General features: G+C 35.9%; 1 protein-coding gene across 2 annotated transcripts in view; it reads right to left on the bottom strand.

Annotated features, from left to right (window-relative positions):
* Positions 1 to 19,083, bottom strand: part of LOC106871114 (uncharacterized) — a 78,910-nt gene that overhangs the window by 14,362 nt on the left and 45,465 nt on the right. For both annotated transcript variants that reach the window (XM_014917425.2, XM_014917424.2), the window contains exons 4-5: positions 18,244 to 18,356; positions 1,142 to 1,300 (exon numbers count right to left, since the gene is read on the bottom strand). In XM_014917425.2, coding sequence (XP_014772911.1) covers positions 1,142 to 1,300; positions 18,244 to 18,356 — 272 coding nt within the window. The remainder of the gene's footprint in view (positions 1 to 1,141; positions 1,301 to 18,243; positions 18,357 to 19,083) is intronic.

Genomic DNA, 19,083 nt, shown 5'->3' with positions numbered 1-19,083 from the left:
CATCCTGAGCGTGACCATTGCCAGTACCGCCTGACTGGCCTTGTAGGGTTTTCGAGCGAGATCGTTGCCAGTGCCCCTGGACTGGCTCTTGTGCGGGTGGCACATAAAATACACCATTTTGAGCGTGGCCGTTTTCGTGCGGGTGACACGTAAAAGCACCCACTACACTCTCTGAGTGGTTGGTGTTAGGAAGGGCATCCAGCTGTAGAAACTCTGCCAAATTAGATTGGAGCCTGGTGTAGCCATCCGGTTGCACCAGTCCTCAGTCAAATCGTCCAACCCATGCTAGCATGGAAAGTGGACGTTAAACTGTGATGATGATGATGATGATTTGGGCCCTAAAAATGCTTCCCAAAAACTGGGAAAAAATGTTGGGAACAGTGTATTAGTTGTAGAGGGAACTATTTTGAAGAAAAAATGTCTAATTAAAACAATAAATTATTTTTATTTTATTCAAAAATGGTTTCTTTTTTAATAGACCTTGTATTATTACAATGGGCATGTATACTTTCTGTACATCAAATTCTACTCGCAAGTTATTGGTTTATGAGATGTTTTGGCACAGCTGTTTTGGTGCTGCTTATTTGGCATTGCTGATTTGATGCTGACTTATTTGACATCAAACATTTTAATGTTTCTCTTCGTTCTTTCCCTCCATGTTCTCTTTACTTGAATGAGGAGAAGGAAAGTGTTCATGTCATATCATGTTCATTTAATAAATTTTATTCTCTCTCTCATACATTTTTTCTATATGTATATGTATATTACTCTGTGTGTGTGTGTGTGTGTGTGTGTGTAAATTTTCCTCCACTACCAGAAAGTATTGTTGCCAAAACAGACTGAATATCCAATCAGCTGAGCCAAATCATCTACACCAAATCACCTAATTCCGTTAGTTATTGGTAAACTTGAGGCTATGGAAGAAGACATGTACCAAAGGTATTGCATAGACAGTAGAATTGAAACTAAAACCATATAACTGTATAACAAGCTTCTTAACTACACAATCATGCCTGCATCCACAACATAAAAAGTAATGTACCTTATATGTCAGACTAAAGTGTGGTGCAATGCATGTGACAAACAGATTGGATTTAGTGCCAAAAAAAAAAATATATACTGGGATAAATTAACAACTTACCTTTATGCCACCTGTAAGTGGAATATGTGAACTATTACCCAGGTACCGAACAGTCAGTTCAGCATAGTTGCAGGAGATTTTTTCCCGAGCGCTCCTTTGTAGATCATAAGCTCTAAGAATAGCATCATAGAGCTTTTCTATAACCTTGTTAAATGTGAACTGGAAATAACAAAATATTAGACAGACAAAACTAAATATATATGCAAAAATAATAAAAAGAAGAAAAGTACTATTCCTTTTCTACTGTGGTTAATTAAGTCCATGCTATACTTTTACAGAAAAATCATTTTGAAATACAATAAATAGATTGAATAAGAAGTTATCACAATCAAATTATTCTAAAATACATTATTACAATAAAATCATTTCAAGATTATGTATTCCAAAGGCACATTTTAACATTTAAATCATTTCAAAATACATTATTAAACACTAGAAAGTAGATGATTAGTTTATAATTACAAAAATGCATAATTAAATATGTCAAATTACATAATTAGAAATTGGTTTCACTTCTTACAAATGATATTCTTTAAAATGTACATACGTAGTTGCTTACTACTAACCTTCATTTAATACATAGCAATGTCAGACTCCCCAACCCATGCCAGCAAGGAAAGTGGACATTAAATGATGATGATGATGTGTGTTGTGTGTATATGTGTGTTAAGCCTGATTGTGCTTGTCTGTATCATTATCTCTCTCTCTATATATATATATATGTATATACACACACAAAGAGTACAAGATGTCTAGATAGAATTAAGTTTAAAGTATTAAAAAGTGTAAAAAGGATCCTCTTATAACCAGTAACAGATTTTGGAATCAAATAAATTGATATTTTCATTAAAAGCCCCCTTTCCACAACATGCAAATGCACATAACTGTGTGTGTGTGCATGTGTGTACATATATACATGTATATCTGCACATAAACTCTCCACTGGCCACTGTGACAGAAAAGCACCAAAACAAAAGTACAAGGTCACTCTGAATAAATCCTTTCATGTTGTCATACTGACCATCACCAGTGGTTTACAACAGCATCTGCTTGAAAGGTTTGTGACATGCAATTCACCAGCCTGTCCCTTCTTTCAAGAATGCACCCAGGACTATCTTTGAGAACAAGTGAAGATTGTAGTTGAATCATAACACAGTAGCACCAAAACCCAAAAAACAAGAGGAGAATTTCCCTAGTAACTACTGCAGCCAAGTCGACTGCCCCATATCGGTCCTATCAGCTATCAGCAAACCAACATTTAATGTGAATAACTCCCTTCATGAATCTTCATTTGTGAAGCAAAGCTGTGAAGAAGAAGTATGTACATAATTGTGCACATGTATGTCACTAGATAAAATGAAAGAAAGACATAAATATCAATATTTTCAATAGCAGCATTAGTATTATATACTTCACCCTCACTGTGCTGATTACTAACATGCAGATACTGTATCAATTTGATCAGTAAAATAAAATGTGTGTACTATGTCATATAAAATGTGAAGAAGCATAGAAAGTACTCCACTGTCAAAAATGACTTAATTTAGTTCTAGTGTCACAAGTGCACATGCATAGAGCTGAAAATATTCAGTTCCCATAAAATAAGGGTTAAGAGAAGCCTTTTGACAATACTGATTTGCCATCTTCAGAATAAGTGGATGTGTTTGGAGGTTGGATTACTTATTTTTTCCTCGTTTTCATTTATGGGAATCTTTGGCAAACATATTTCTAATAACAAATAACAAACATGGTTCTAATGTATTTCTAATGTAATAATACACTGTCCAAGTATTTCAATTAATTTTGAAAATAATTGAAAATTTGGAGGAGTTTAGTAAAATAACCAAATTTCTTCAATATTATAATGATGTTTCAAACATAACTTCACAAAGAGTTCTTACATAAAATTACAATAAATTTAAATATAAAAGCTATAAAACAGATGGGTTTGTATCATAACATTCAAGTCGGGATCAAAATGGTTAAATGCACACATGCATACACCCCACTACATGTCGTATAGAAGCTCTGTTCTTTAATAGATTTATCTCTGATCTCTGACCACTACAGTGTGTTTCCTTTGATTTTCTTAATATCACTATTTAAGATAGCTTCAAACTGGTTGAGTCTATGTTTTTTAGTCAATAAAATATTGATTTCTAATACAGTTTCTGTTTGTAAGAAGTAATGATAAGATGTCTGTATACCATAGAATTTCTGAATGCATGGATTGAACTCAGGACCTCATGGTTATAAAAATAAAAATTATGTACTTGTATATACACACAAGTATTATCGAACATCCACTGATGGATAACCTTGTCTAAGGTCAGCTTCATAAAAACATAAAAGGGAAACCTTTTCTGTTCTAAAACTTGAGGCTCTCTGATATAATGTCCTCTCAGTACTTCTACCACTGCAAGTACAGCAATCTCTAATCCTATAAACTTGTCAGATTGGTGTCACTCAGAAGCCCTGTTATGGTTGCTTGACATGCTAGAAATAGCAGCCAAATCTCCTTCTCATCATCATTTGTCTTTGGCCTACTTTTGAATTTTTTTACATTTGCCCATGGTCCACATGTATGTTATTTATTATCATATCTTACATTATAAGAGATTATCATATCTTATATAATAAAAATATCCCCACATACCTCTCTACCTACCATTTCCATCATTGGAGATACTTAGGTAAATAAAAATATTAAAGAAATTGTGGCAGAAAAGACTATCTAAAAAAAAATCATCAATGTTCCATAAATACATTAAATTTGGAAATATTCACTTTTCCATGCTCGTATGGGTCAGAAGGAGTATATTGAGGCAGATTTTCTATGGTTAGATGCCCCTCCTGTTGGTAACTTCCACCTGTTTCCAAGTAAGGTAATATTTCCCTATGGCCAGGCATGTTTGCACAAAATATTGGAAATGAATGACATTCATTAGCAACACTCATGTGATATCAAGGCAAAGTGACACAAAATAATACACTCGCACACACACACACACACACACAAGTTTCTAATTTAAACTTCTCACACTGACTCAAGTCACCCCTTAATAACCAAACCTGAAATAAGATAGATTGGTTGGTCAGAAATGTTTCCACTGTTGATATCGCATCTTGTCTTATTTTCAGACATAGTATATCTAGGACTACACTGACCTAGTGTGCCATTGTTTTTGCACATACACCAAAAGAAAGTTATGGTTCAAGAGTTATGATTCAAAGGAGATTTGGTTGCTTCTGTTAGCAAACTGAGTGATTAGATAGAAGCTCCTTCATTGAATCAAAACTACACATTTGCAGCAGAAATGTAAAGTCAATTGAATAGACCTCAATAAATTACATAAAAATAATTGCATAAGTAACTAAAAGCCAATATTCTTGAAGAGATTGAATTCAGAGAAAAAAGTAATTAATTTTAGGAAGATTTCACAGAAGAATTATTGTAAGGAGTCAGTTAAAAATGTTCAGGAAAGAATGACTGAGAATTTAGGAGAGTTCACAGAAGTGATGGTTTATCTTATCTTTTATTTGTTCCAGTTATTAGACTGTAACCATTCTGGAGCACTGCCTTGAAGGGTTTAGTTGAACAAATTGATTGCAGTACTTATTCTATTGGTTTCTTTTGCCAAACTGCTAAGTTACAGACATAAACCAATACTGATTGTCAAGTGGTGGTGTGGGGACAAACACAACACAAACATACATATATCTATATAACAGGCTTCTGCACAGTTTCCATCTACCAAACGACCAAATCCACTCACAAGGAATTAGTCACCTGGGGCTATAATATTAGATTGTCCGGAAAGTTCTGAGCATTTTTAAGCTCAATTTTTTAACGCTTCATTGAACACCCCTGAAACGTAATACAGGTAAGATTTTGGCGTTGCTTGAAGTGGTAGTGCATCTCTTCTTTGTTCCTGACTAAAAATAGATTTATCTTTCATTCTGGTTACCTTTTATTGACATTTGAAATGGATAACTAAAAATTTCATCCTTGCATTGTAATTCTTTTCTTTTTTTGAAAAAAGAGAAAATGCTGCAAAGACTTGGAAAAACGTTTGTGAAGTTTATGGTGATGATGCTGAGGTGAATCAACTGTTTGAAGGTGGTTTGCAAAATTTAAAGCTGGAGAGTTTAGTTTAGAAGATGACAGTCACAGTGGAAGACCTTTAATATCACGACTAAAGAACTTGCAGAGGAGTTGGAAGTTTCTGAAAGTATGACTCATGAACACCGGGTGAAGCTAGGATACATTTCTCACTGTAATGTATGGGTCCCTCACAAACTCTCAGAAAAGAATTGCTTGGACTGGTATTCTGTTTGTGATCTGCTTTTGAAACGGAATGAAAGCATGCCTTTTTTTTTAAACTACTTTTGACTGGAAATGAAAAATGGATTGTGTACGAGAATGTAGTGTAAAAAAGATCCTGGAGTTTGCGTAAGGATCCCCAAAAACAGCAACCAAAGATGAATATCCATGCCAAAAAAGCTATGCTTTGTGTTTGGTGGGATCATAAAGGCATTATTAATTATAAACTTCTCCCACAAAACCAGACCATTAATTCTGATGTGTACTGTCGTCAGCTGGCTAATTTGAACCAAAAAAACTCTAGTGAGACATATTAGCACTATTTTGCTGTGGTGGCACAGTCATGCTAGGCCTATTTCATTCAATTACTGCTGGCTGCAGAAGGATACATGTGGCAACTTCTGCCCAGCAGTGAAGTGCACCAGTTTTAGAAGGCAAGTCAGTTACCAATAGAACGTTGAGATGTAAACATATCTATGCAACTCATCAGATATTTTGCACCAGTTACATCTTGCAGCTCTCAAGTACCAAATCTAAATCCCTTGGGTGTTATGGAGAAATTAACTTATGTCTTACTCTACACCCTGTTTGGCTTGAACATTTAATTACCTTGTGATGTGCTTTCTACTGCGACATGTGTGATCAAGAAATAAATTATGTTTATTAATGAACAAATATTGCCTTCTGATATTTGTCTTTACATTTCTGTAAAACATACATTTGTATATACTGGAAGCCTTCTTATACGTATATTGTTAAATATACTTCCTAAAGTGGTGACCTGACATTGGAATATTTCTTTTGGAAATATTCCCTAAAAAAACCCAAAAAAAAAACAAGAAAGGAAGATTTTAACATAATTATGCCTTGACACAAGTAGAATGCAGCACATAAACTCTTATAGTGTTCGATTTGTGAACATACCTGTTTTCCAATATGGATTCCCATTTTGTTGACCTTCTTCAATGCGCAACCATTTGGTGTTTCACACATGTGTACTGGTACAATAAGCACATGTCTCTCTTCACTTTGTTCTGAATTTTCCCGCTTGCCACCATTGGTAAAAAAATTTTTGATCCTGCTTTGTTTTTGATTTGTTTTAGAAAAATTTGAAAGGAAAATAAAACATATCACTGAGGATTCATATTCTTTTTATTGCCATACTGGTGAATTCTTTTCCTTGCAGACTGTGCTCACCTATTTTCATTATTTCATACAGACTGTATTTCTTTGCAATTATGAATCACTTTTCGTTACCAGTGTTTAATGGTGATGTAAGTGTTTAGTTTGCACAAATGGAATCATATTTTACAGTGAATGATATTACAGTGGAGCAGCAACAGTTACACATTTTACTGAGTGCCATTCCTTCATCTTTGTCAGCTCCTCTAAAGGATCTTATAACTGACACACCAAATGATGCCTTGTATTTATCAATTAAGAATTTGCAGAGCATTTCTTTTAGCTGAGAAGCATTTCTGAACTTTGGAGCATGATGAATATTTGGGCAATAGGATGCTGACCCAACTACTTTGTAGAATGGGAGAGCTTACTGAAAGCTCTTCAGAAGACAGTTCTATGCTTAAACAGCTTTTCTTCACCCATTTGCCTGCCAATGTAGAGGCCATTCTTGTCCCTATGATGGAGAGAGCTACATTTGATTAGTTAGCTTCTTCAGCTGACAAGATAGGGGAATACACTGGTGACAAAGTTACTGATGACAAAGTTGCTGCTGTTTCTTCTTCTCCTGCAACAGTAGCAACTACTTCAGATTCCAATTTGACGACTTTACAGGCCATTCTGGATTTAACCAAAGAAGTGAAGAAATTATGTGCTACTCAAAATTCTTACCAACGTCGACGAAGATCAATTAGTCATTCATCCTCTTCTAGGCGACATTCTTTATCTCCTGCCTTTGCGTCAAAGTTATGCTGGTATCACAAACACTTTGCTGAAGCTGCCCATAAATGCATAAAACCTTGTGCTTATGTGAGTCAGGAAAACTCCACCGTGGGACACCAAGCATGACAGCTGCTCCTAGTGCACATCCCCATAATCGTGCATTTTTTGTAGGGGATCTCTCATCACACAAACTTTTCCTTGTGGATTCTGGTGCTGCCTGCAGCACTTGGCCAGTAAAATTCATTAAGGATAAACCTTACTCTTGAATGGGTCAAATCTTGCTTTCTTTGGATTTGGATTTATGTCATGATTTTAAATGGGCTTTCATCGTAGATGACCTGCCTTGCTCAATTTTAGGTGTGGATTTTCTCCATTATTACTTGCTTTTAGTGGTTGTTCGAAAGCAGCATCTTTTGGATAGCTCTACAAAGCTTTCTATTCTTTGCAGGAATTTGAATACTCCATCAGTTAGCACAACATTTTTTATAGTGGCATCTGGAGACTTATATCAGTCACTTTTGGACTCTTTCCCAGAGCTCACCAACCTGAATTTTCAAGTGAGCAATCCTACTCACTCTACAAAACGTTTCATTTCTACAACTGGTGCTCCTGTGTTTTTTTACGTCCTCGTTGTCTGCCTCCAGACAAACTAAAGGCAGCAAAGGCTGAGTTTGACCACAAGCTTCAACTTGGAATTATTCATCCTTCCACAAGACCATTGGCTTCACCCCAGCACATGGTCCTTAAGGGCTCTGGCAATTGGAGTCCTATAGGAGATTTTAGATGTTTTAATTCTTTGATGGTTCTCAATAGATATCCTATCTTTCATCTCCAGGATTTTGCTTCCTCTCTGCATGGACTACTGTGTTTTCTAAGCTCGATCTTGTTCAAGCTTATCACCAGATTCCTGTTAACCTCGAGGACATTCTGAAAACTGCAACAACAACTCCATTCAGCTCTTTCAAATTCTTGACTATGCCATTTGGTCTTCACAATGCTGCCAGCACATTTCAGCAGTTCATAGACAAATTCATACATGGACTGGACTTTGTCTATGCTTACATCAATGATCTCTTAATTGCCAGTTCTGCTGAAGAACATATTCAACATTTAAAGCTGCTCTCCCAATGCCTTCAAAACTTTCAAGTACAGATTAACCCTGCTAAATGCGTTTTTGGCTCATCTTCTTTTGTGTTTCTTGGACATATTATCGACAACAAGGTTATGTGACTTCTTCCTGAAAAAGTGCGAGCTATTGAAAACCTTCCTCCACCTCCTTCTCTTCGACAGCTATGCCATTTCCTTGGATTGCTAAATTTTCATAGATGTTTCATTCCTCACTGTGCTGGACTCCTTTCTCCTTTTACAGAACTCTTAAAGAATTGTCATAAGAAGAATGAAGCTAGAGTGTTGACTCCAGCCCAGTTGGAAGCTTTTAATTCTGCGAAAGACCCACTTGTTAAAGCGTCTCTCCTTGTGCACCTTGTCTCTGATGCAAAGCTTTTGCTTGTGGCTGACACAGCAGTTGGCGCTGTTTTACAATTCCATTGAGGACATCAGCAACCTCTTATATTCTTCTCTGGCAGCTGAAACCTGCTGAGATGCAGTGCAGCACATTTGGTTGTGAATTGTTAGCAATATTCCTGTCTGTGAAGCATTTTCATCATATCCTCGGAGGGGAAAACTTCACCATTTATAGTGACCATAAGCCTCTTACTTTTGCCCTGCTTTCCAAGCCAGAAAAATACTCTCCAAGAGAGACTTGGCAACTGGACTAATATTGCAGTTCACCACTGACATTCAACACATCTCCAGTGCTCAAAACACTGCTGTAGATACTTTGTCCCGTCTGCCGATCAATTCATTGGCATCCACTCCAGAGATTGACCTGAGTGTTTTGTCCTCAGATTAACCTCCTCTGGACTCACTGGACACATCTTCCTGAATTAACGCTGATTAGTAAACGTTATTTTTACTGCCATGGGATTGCTACCTTACTTCACAACTAAGCTATGCAACTCATTGGATATTTTGCACCAGTTACATCTTGTAGCTCTCAGCTACTGAATCTAAATACCTCAGATGTTTTTAAGAAATTAACTCATATCTCACACTACACCCTATTTGACTTGAATGCTTAATTACCTTGTGATGTGCTTTCTACTACCACATGTGCGATCAGGGAATAAATTGTTATGTTTATTAATGAAAGAATATTGCCTTCTGATATTTGTTTTTACATTCCTGTAAACACTGGAAGCCTTCTTACATGCACACTATTAAATATACTTCCTAAAAATCAAAGAATTGAGGCTGGAGAAACTGGGCACTCTTCCAACAAGATAATGCCTGACCACATGTGTCTTTGGTTATCCGAACAAAGTTACATGAACTTGGTTGGGATCTCTTATCCCATCCATTATATTCTCCTGATATTGCACCATCTGACTACTATTTGTGTTTGTTGCTACAGAACAAGGGAAAACATTTAACGATTTAGATGGAATCAAAATGCATCTCAATAACTTTTATTCTTCAAAATCAGTCAAATTTTATGCTGATGGAATATTTAAATTGCCTGATAGATGGACAAAGGTCATTAATAATAATGGAAATTATTTCATTGAATAAAATTTATTTGTTGGTCCATTATTTATTTCCCTTTTAGCATATTAAAAAACGCTCAGAACTTTCCAGACAACCTAATAAATGACTCAAAACTACATAGTTGCAAAGAGAGATTTCTGACCACACAGCTATATCTTCACCTATAGTAATAATTCAGGAAATTTCAGAGATGACTTGCTCTAAGAAGAAATTAAAGAGAGTATTGTTCTTCTGTGTTTTCTATAACAAATATGTTTAATAGAGGTACAAGGTTTCATATTTATTGAAGCAGATAAATATTCATTTAAATTGATCTCTGAACAATTGACAGATTTGACAAATGCTTTGTCTGATACTTTACTGATTTTTCTGTCATCCATTGTGTGATATGTAGTAGTAGTAGTAATAATAATAATACATACATACATACATACATACACTGGAAGCTATGCCAACACTATGGAATAACAAAGGAAAAAAGATGGTATAGGTACACGCCAGAAAAGGTCATAGAAAGTGAGAAAGCAACCATACTCTGGGATATGACAATACACACAGATAGAGAAATTAAGGCCAATAGGCCAGATATAGTTGTCAGAGATCATGAAGAAAAAAAGCTTTCTAATTGATGTATCAATACCAACAGATGACAACGTTCCCTAAATATTCAAAATACAAAGACCTGGAAATAGAGGTAACTCGAATGTGGAATCTAAAAACAGAAACAATTCCTATCATAGTAGGTGCCTTAGGTATGATAAAAAAATATTCAGACAAATACATAACAAAAACACCAGGACTTACAAATATATACAACATACAGAAAATTGCACTACTGGGCACTGCACACATCCTATGCAAAACACTTTCAATACAGTAACCATAAGAGCATCACAGCAAACCACAGCACATACCCAAGGCACACAGAGCTGCGCTCGGTGGTGAAGTGAAAGCACGCTATAAAAATAAAATTACTGAATAATAATAATAATCTTTTCTACTATAAGTACAAGACCTGAAATTTTGTGGGAGAGGGTAAGTCAATACATTGACACCAATACTTAACTGGTATTTATTTCATTGACCCCGAAAGGAGGAAAGGCAAAGTCGACCTTGACAGAATTTGAACTTAGAATGTAAAGACAGGTGAAAGGGCACTAAGCATTTCGCCTGGTGTGCTAACAATTCTTCCAGCTCACTGCCTTAATAACAATAATAATCCTTTCTGTTATAGGCATAAGGCCTAAAAAAATTTTTGTGGGGGGGGGGGCAGTCAATTAGATCAACCTCAGTATGCAACTGGTACTTAATTTATTGACCCTGAAAGGATGAAAAGCAAAGTCGAACTTGGTGGAATTTGAACTTAGAATGTAGCGGCAGACAAAAAACCGCTAAGCATTTTGCCCAGCATGCTAACAATTCTGCCAGTTTGCTGCATTAACAACAACAACAATAATGATAATAGACAATAAGAGCATGATGTAATTGTAATAGATTGTTTATTGGTTTGAATGATATTTTGACAGCCCATCTGTCGTTTTCAAGTTCAAAATCTAAAATGAAGAGACACAGAAATAAGAATAATGATAATTCTTTCTATAGGCACAAGGGCTGAAATTGTAGGAGAGGAGGCAGTCAATTATGTTGACTCAGGTGCTCAATTGGTATTTATTTTATCAATCCCGAAAGGATGAAAGGTAAAGTTGACCTAAATGCCATTTGAACTCATAACATAAAGCCAGAAGAAATTCTACTAAACATTTTCCCAGCATGCTGATGATTCTGCTAGCTTGCCACCTTTCTACTTTAAGCACAAAGCCTGAAATTTTGTGGAAGGGTGCCAGTTAATTACATCGACTCCTGTGCTCAATGGGTACTTATTTTATCAACTCTGAAAAGATGAAAGGCAAAGTTAACTTAGGTGGAATTTGAACTCAAAATGTAAAGTTGGAGGAAATGCTACTAAGCATTTTGTCTGGCATGCTAATAATTCTTCCACCTCACTACCTAATATTATAATAATAATCCTTTCTACTAAAGGCACAAGGCCTGAAATTTTAGGGGAGGAGACTAGTCAATTACATTAGCCTCAGTGTTTCACTGGTACTTAATTTATCAATCCCAAATGGATGAAAGGCAATGTCAAACACAGCGGAATTGAACTCAGAATGTAAAGACATGCGAAATACCACTAAGCATTTTGTCCAGCATGCTAACGATTCCGCCAACTCGCAGCCTTAATGATAATAATCCTCCTTTCTACTATAGGCACAAAGCCTGAAATTTATGGGCAGGGGATAAGTCGATCACATTGATTCCAGTACTTGACGGGTACAAAAGGATGAAAAGCAAAGATGACCTCAGCGGAATTTGAACTCAGAACGTAAAGACAGGTGAAATATCACTAAGTATTTTGCCCAGTGTTCTAATGATTCTGCTAGCCTGCTACCATAATAATAATAATAATAATAATAATAATAATAATAATAATAATCCTTTTTACTACAGGCTCAAGGTATGGAATTTGTGTGTGTGGGGGGATAGTTGATCACACTGACCCCAGTACTTGGTTGGTACTTAATTTATCAACCCCGAAAGGATGAAAGGTAATGTCAACCCTGGTAGAATTTTAACCCAGAATGTAAAGACAAGCGAAATGTCACTAAAAGAACAGATAGCATGGTGCTGTAGGTGGCAGGTAGGAAACCTGCTACTCATGCAAGACTGCAGGATTTCCTACAAAACCAGAGTTAAAAGCATGATAATAATAAAAACAAGAGCACTCAGAAAGCACAACCCACAGCCAAAGCAACATCAAGGTCCTCTCAATGATTAGCCAGAGATGATTTTTAAAATGAGAATATCTGAAATAAACTCAACTGCTCTCACAAGTGAGAATATTAAAAATGAACCTAACCAAACTCAAAAATTAAGTAAAAATACAGGAAAAATAATCCAGAATCCTTGCCCAGTACTGGATTGATCCCAAAATCTAATCAGTTTGTGCCAGTCATGAGGACAAACATCTCTGAAAGTTTCATCCAGATCCATCCAGTAGTTCTTGAGATATCTTGTCCATGGACAAACAAATACAACTGAAAACAATACTTCTGCCTTCACTAAGGCAGAGGTAATAATAGTAATAATAATTTCTAACACAGGTACAAGGTTGAGAAGTTGGGGAAGGAGTTAGTCAAATATATCAACCCTAGTATATGACTGCTACATTATTTTATCAACCCTGAAAGGGCAAAAGGCAAAAAATTAACCCCTGTTTGACTTGAACTCAGAATGTGAAAACCTGGAATAAATACTGCAAGGGATTTTGCCTGATGCTCAACAGATTCTGCCAAAACACCAGCTCCATATGTTGCTTATAATAATAACAACTCATGAAAACTTTGTATGTAACTTGCTACTAAAATTATCAGCCCTTCTTAAAACTTTCAGCACTTTATTCAGTTTTGAAGAAACAGAAAATATCTAAATATAAATACAATATATCTTTCTCTTGTTTCAGTCATTGGACTTTGGCCATGTTGGAGCACTACTCTGAATGGCTTTTTAAATGAACAAGTCAATCCCAATACTTATTTTTAAAGTCTGGTACTCATTCTATCAGTCTCTTTTGCAGAACTGTTAAGTTATGGAGACTTAAACATACCAATACCAATTGTCAGGTGGGACACACACACACACACACACACGAAGTGTTCTACACAGTTTCTGTCTATCAAATTCCCTCACAAAGCATTGGTTGGCTTGGGGATATATAGAAGACATCTGGCTAAGATGCTGTGTAGTGGGACTGAACCTGAAACCATCTTGTTGCGAAGGAAGCTTCTTAATTACACAGCCATACCTGCACCTATATATAAAATACAAACATTTAAATGATACCTGAACCCATAATTTGCAAGACAGCATGAATTTTATAAAATTCATGTTGTGGGGGATACAATATTTGTTTGCTGACAAGATTGTTATTAACATTTTAGATTGAAAACTGAATAGAAGAAAATGAAAGGAGATTTCACTGGAATTTCAAAACGAATACGATTCTGTTAGCAAATATAATTTAGTTAGATAACCAGATCAAACTCACCACTGAATAACCAGCTTTGAAGTACGAATGTAATTTTTAATAAACAGCAGGTGAACTTGATGGCTGCATTATTTAATAGATTACATTAATGCTAGGTGACCCAGGTCAAAGCCCAAATATTAATTTAAATTTTCATGCTAGCATTGTGCCTTGTATTTTTGATCAATCAAATTCAAGCATTCAATGACTGCTGTAAAATACTTTTAAAGAACAAGATGGTTTTTGCTTTCAGCTTGTGAGCTAGTCAATGATTACTGAAAGTCTCAGATGCAAATTAACAGATAAGAAACAAGAAAACCACCAACAGATCGTGTATTGATAATAATGTAAGAAACACACGCATAAATTAGCAAGAATGCTAGTGTGGTTAAGAAGTTCACTTTGCAACCACATGGCTTCGGGTTCATTCCTGCTATAACCTCAGACTGATCAATGCCATGTGAGTGAAAATAGTAGACAGAAACTGAATGGAAATCCACCATTATAGGCACAGGTGTGACTGTGTGATAAGAAGCTTGTTCCCCTACCACATAGTTTTGGGTTTAGTCCCACTGCATGGCACCTTGGGCAAGTGTCTTCTACTATATCCTTGAGCTGATCAAAGCCTTGTAAGTGGATTTGGTAGAGAGAAACTGAAAGAAGCCTGTCATATGTGTATGTCTGTGTTTGTCTTCACTCATCACTTGACAACTGATGTCGGTGTGTTTATGTCCCTGTAACTTAGTGGTTTGGCAAAAGAGACCGATAGAATAAGTACTAGGCTTACTAAGAATAAGACCTGGAGTCAATTTGTTCAACTAAAGACAGTGCTCCAGCATGGCTGCAATCAAATGCCTGAAGCAAATAAAAAAGTAGATACACATATCAGGCTGAGTAAAAAGTAAGCAACGTTTAGAAACATGAAAATCACAATATATTTCAACAACGTAGAAATTTTATTCATCAAAGTAAGTACCATTACAATCAACACATTTTTGCCAACGAGTTACAAGTTTGTTTATTCCTGTAACATAAAAATCTGGAGTTCTGGAGCTGAACCCTTTGAATGCACTTTCAGCATTGGTTGATTTTTTAACTCCTTCTCTCGCAGGAAACCATCAAAGTGCTTGAAAAAGTGGTAGTCAGTAGGAGAAAGGTCTGGGGAATAAGCTGGGCAAGGAAGAACTTCATAGCCAAGTTCCCTCAATTCTGGAGCATTATTAGTGAAACGTGTGGTCAAGCATTGTCATGAAGAATGATTGGCCCTCTTTTGTTGACCAGTCTGGAATGGAGGAGTAGCAGTTTTTTGTTCATTTTTGCAATTTCATGACAACATGTTTCTGCAGTAATGGTTTTTCTGGGTTTTAAGAATTTATAGGGGATGAGTCCAGCAATACACCACCAACTGTCACCATAACTTTCTTTTTGAAGAGCTCAGGTTTAGGGAAGGTTTTCAGTGCTTCATTTTGGTCCAATCACCGTGAGGAACATTTATTATTGTACAGAATCCACTTTCCATCAAAAGTTACAATATGATCGAGAAATGGATCAATCTGGTTACAGAAAAGAAGCAATGAGCAAATTTCATATCTGTGATTTTCTGATTTTCATTCAAATTGTGTGGTAACCATTTGTTGAGCTCTTTTGATTTTCTGATCGCATGCAGGCAGTTTTCTGGCTAACTTTGAAGTTCTTTTGTCTGTTCTCGAGTGGTTTTACATGGATCTTTTTCAATGATAGTCTTTAATTGACTGTCATCGATGACAGATGAGCATCCACTATACCCATGATCTTCAAGACTCACATCACCACTGCAAAACCATTGAAACCCTTTTTAGAGCTGACCACCCACTGGTCATTTCCTCACCAAAAGTTTCAGTGATATCACGAGCAGTTTCAGCTGCTTTACATCCTTTATTGAAGCTGAATAGTGGTTGGCGTTAGGAAGGGCATCCAGCTGTAGAAACTCTTCCAAATCAGATTGGAGCCTGGTGTAGCCATCTGGTTTCACCAGTCCTCAGGCAAATTGTCCAACCCATGCTAGCATGGAAAGCGGACGTTAAACGATGATGACGATGATGATGATGATTGCACTTCGACAGTTCCATTTCAGATGATTGTAACAACGGTGAAATAATATCAATGTTAATTAATTGATGCATTTGGGCAAGTCTATGTCTGTATTATCAGACAATTGCAAAAAATATGTGTAAAAAAATTCAAAACTTTACAAAAATCCAGTACAAATTCTTCATGGTTCAAAATGTTGCTTACTTTTTACTCAATATATATATATATATATATATATATATTTTGATAGAAATGGCAAGACAACAAAAGAATGAAAGAGACCTCGATATTATGTAAATAGAGGAATTTATCTGTAAATATAATATGTGACAATTATTCGGTAGCCATGATAAAACTCCGAGTTTCGGATGTCGGGGCAGAAACCCACGCTGGCATCTCTTCAGTTATCGGGCTATCAAAAACAAAATATCTATCTATCTATATCTATATATATATATATATGTATATATATATCGAAGTGTGTGTCATTGTGTCTGTCCTCCCATCACCATTTGACAACTGTGTTGGTGTATTTACATCCCTGTAACTTAGCAGTTTGGTAAAAAGAGACCAATAGAATAAATAGTAGGCTGAAAAAATAAGCCCTAGGGTTGATTTGTTCAACTAAAACCCTTCAAGGTACTGCTCCAGCATGGCTGCAGTCAAATGACTAAAACAAGTAAAAGAATATATATATCATATCAATACACACACACCATCATCATCATCATCATCATTTTAATGTTCACTTTTCTTTTTCATACTTGCATGAGTTGGATGGAATTTGTTGAGTTAGATTTTTCTATAGCTGGATGCCCTTCTTGTCACTAACCCTTACCTGCTTCCAAGTAAGATAGTATTTCCCTATGACCAGACATGGAAGATTGGAAATGGAGAACACTGCTTGAATGTCTCAGTGGGATTTGAATTTTGACCATAAAACGATGGAATGAATTCTGCATTTTTTCTTGATGCTGTAACAATTCTGCCAGCTTGCCATCTTAACTACTGCAGCTGCTAATATTGTTTCTAATAATAATAATGGTTTCAAATTTTGGCACAAGACCTGCAATTTTAGTAGGAGAGGGTTAATTGATTATATTGGCTTAGGTGCTCAACTTATTTTATCAACCTTGAAAGGCAAAACTGACTTTGGCAGAATTTGAACTCATGTGCAAAGAGTTGGAATAAATGCCTCTTAGCATTTTGTCCAAGAATTTAACTGATACTTTATCAGCCTTAGTATAAAAGGTTGACTAATTTCTTAGAGTAGAGACTTAAAACCAGAATCAGAAAGAAAAATATTACTAAATACTGCAAGGCATTTTGCATTAGTAATGTTCCTCTACTAGTGACAGTTGACCCTCTACATCAAGAAACCTGTCCATAATCTTGCAAGTGACCTCACTAGTGCTGGTGTCATGAGAAAAGCACCCAGTACATGCTGTAAAATGGTTGGCATTAAAAAGGACATCCAACCATAAAAACCATGCCAAAAAAACACAAGATCATGAGGTAGTACTTAGGCCCATCGAATCCTGTCAAACCATCCGACCCATGCCAGCATGAAACATGGATGTCAAATGATTGAGGATGATAATGATGTTCCTTCAGTTCAAAGATATCTTTGACAGAATTTGAATTCAAAACACAAAGAGTCAGAAGAAATACAACTAAGCATTTTGTCCAACACACAACTCTGCCAGTTCACCATCTTATAATAATAATAATCCTTTCTACTATGGGTAAAAGGCCTGAAATTTTGTGGGAGGGGGATAGTCAATTATGTCGATCCCAGTGCATAACTAGTACTTATTTCATCAACCCTAAAAAGATGAAAGGCAAAGTTGACCTCGGCAGAATTTGAACTCAGAGCATAAAGATGGACAAAATGCCACTAAGCATTTTGGCTGGCACGCTAACGATTCTGCCAATAATAATAATAATGAGTCAATAAGAGAGCTGCTATACAGTTGCTTGATCTATTATATAGCAGTTACATAACCCTCAAATTACGTTTCGTCTTTAAAAAAACAAACAAAAAAATAATCACAGAACTAAAGTAAACTACATTAGATGGCAGCAAGTAATATTAAAACACAATAGAAAACTTACTGTCAGGATAAATGGTTGTGAGCCACGCATATATTTCACTGCTAGATCAAGTCCCATGGAAAGACGGCTGGAAATTTTAGGATGGATTTGGTTCAACAAAACGACAAAGCACTCTGAAAAAGAGAAAATTTCAGATGTAGAAAACCTCCAAAACATATATCAACATAAATACATACATAAACCAACTATTTCTCTCCATCCTTACACACACACACACACACACACACATTATATATATACTTTTACTTGTTTCAGTCATTTGACTGCAGCCATGCTGGAGCATCACCTTGAAGGGTTTTAATCAAGCAAACTGAACCCAGGGCTTATCTTTTTTTAAGCCTAGTACTTATTCTATTGGTCACTTTTGGTGAACCAATAAGTTATGGGGACATAATCACACCAACACTGGTTATCAAGGAGTGGTGGTAGGGAGAACAAACACAGACACAAAGACTCACACACATAGATATATACATATATATAGGTTTTTTCACGCTAGCTACTTGATAAATTCTTGTAAAAGAATTCGTCCTATTATTGAATTTAAATATATTACCAGAATATATTCAGTGCTGAATTTATTCTGAGTAAGAGGCATATTTACCGAGATGCAATTCGAAATTCCCGCCACTTACATAGGGAAATAGCGATGAACAGTCGTCCATATGCTATGCTGGATACATGGTGTTTGTTTGGTATGTTGATTCACTGTTTATTTCTATTTTTCTGGACCATATTATACTGACAAGTAGAAGTTGTATAATACTACAATAACTACGAAATCATGATTTATAATTTAGTCCGTTTTTAAGGGGTTGGCTTTGAGAGTTGCATTTCCTC

The sequence above is a fragment of the Octopus bimaculoides genome, chromosome 10 (genome assembly GCF_001194135.2).
Source record: "Octopus bimaculoides isolate UCB-OBI-ISO-001 chromosome 10, ASM119413v2, whole genome shotgun sequence".
NCBI classification, from domain to species: Eukaryota; Metazoa; Mollusca; class Cephalopoda; order Octopoda; family Octopodidae; genus Octopus; species Octopus bimaculoides.
Note: the sequence above shows the minus strand (reverse complement) of the source record. Positions and strands in the feature narration are given on the sequence as shown.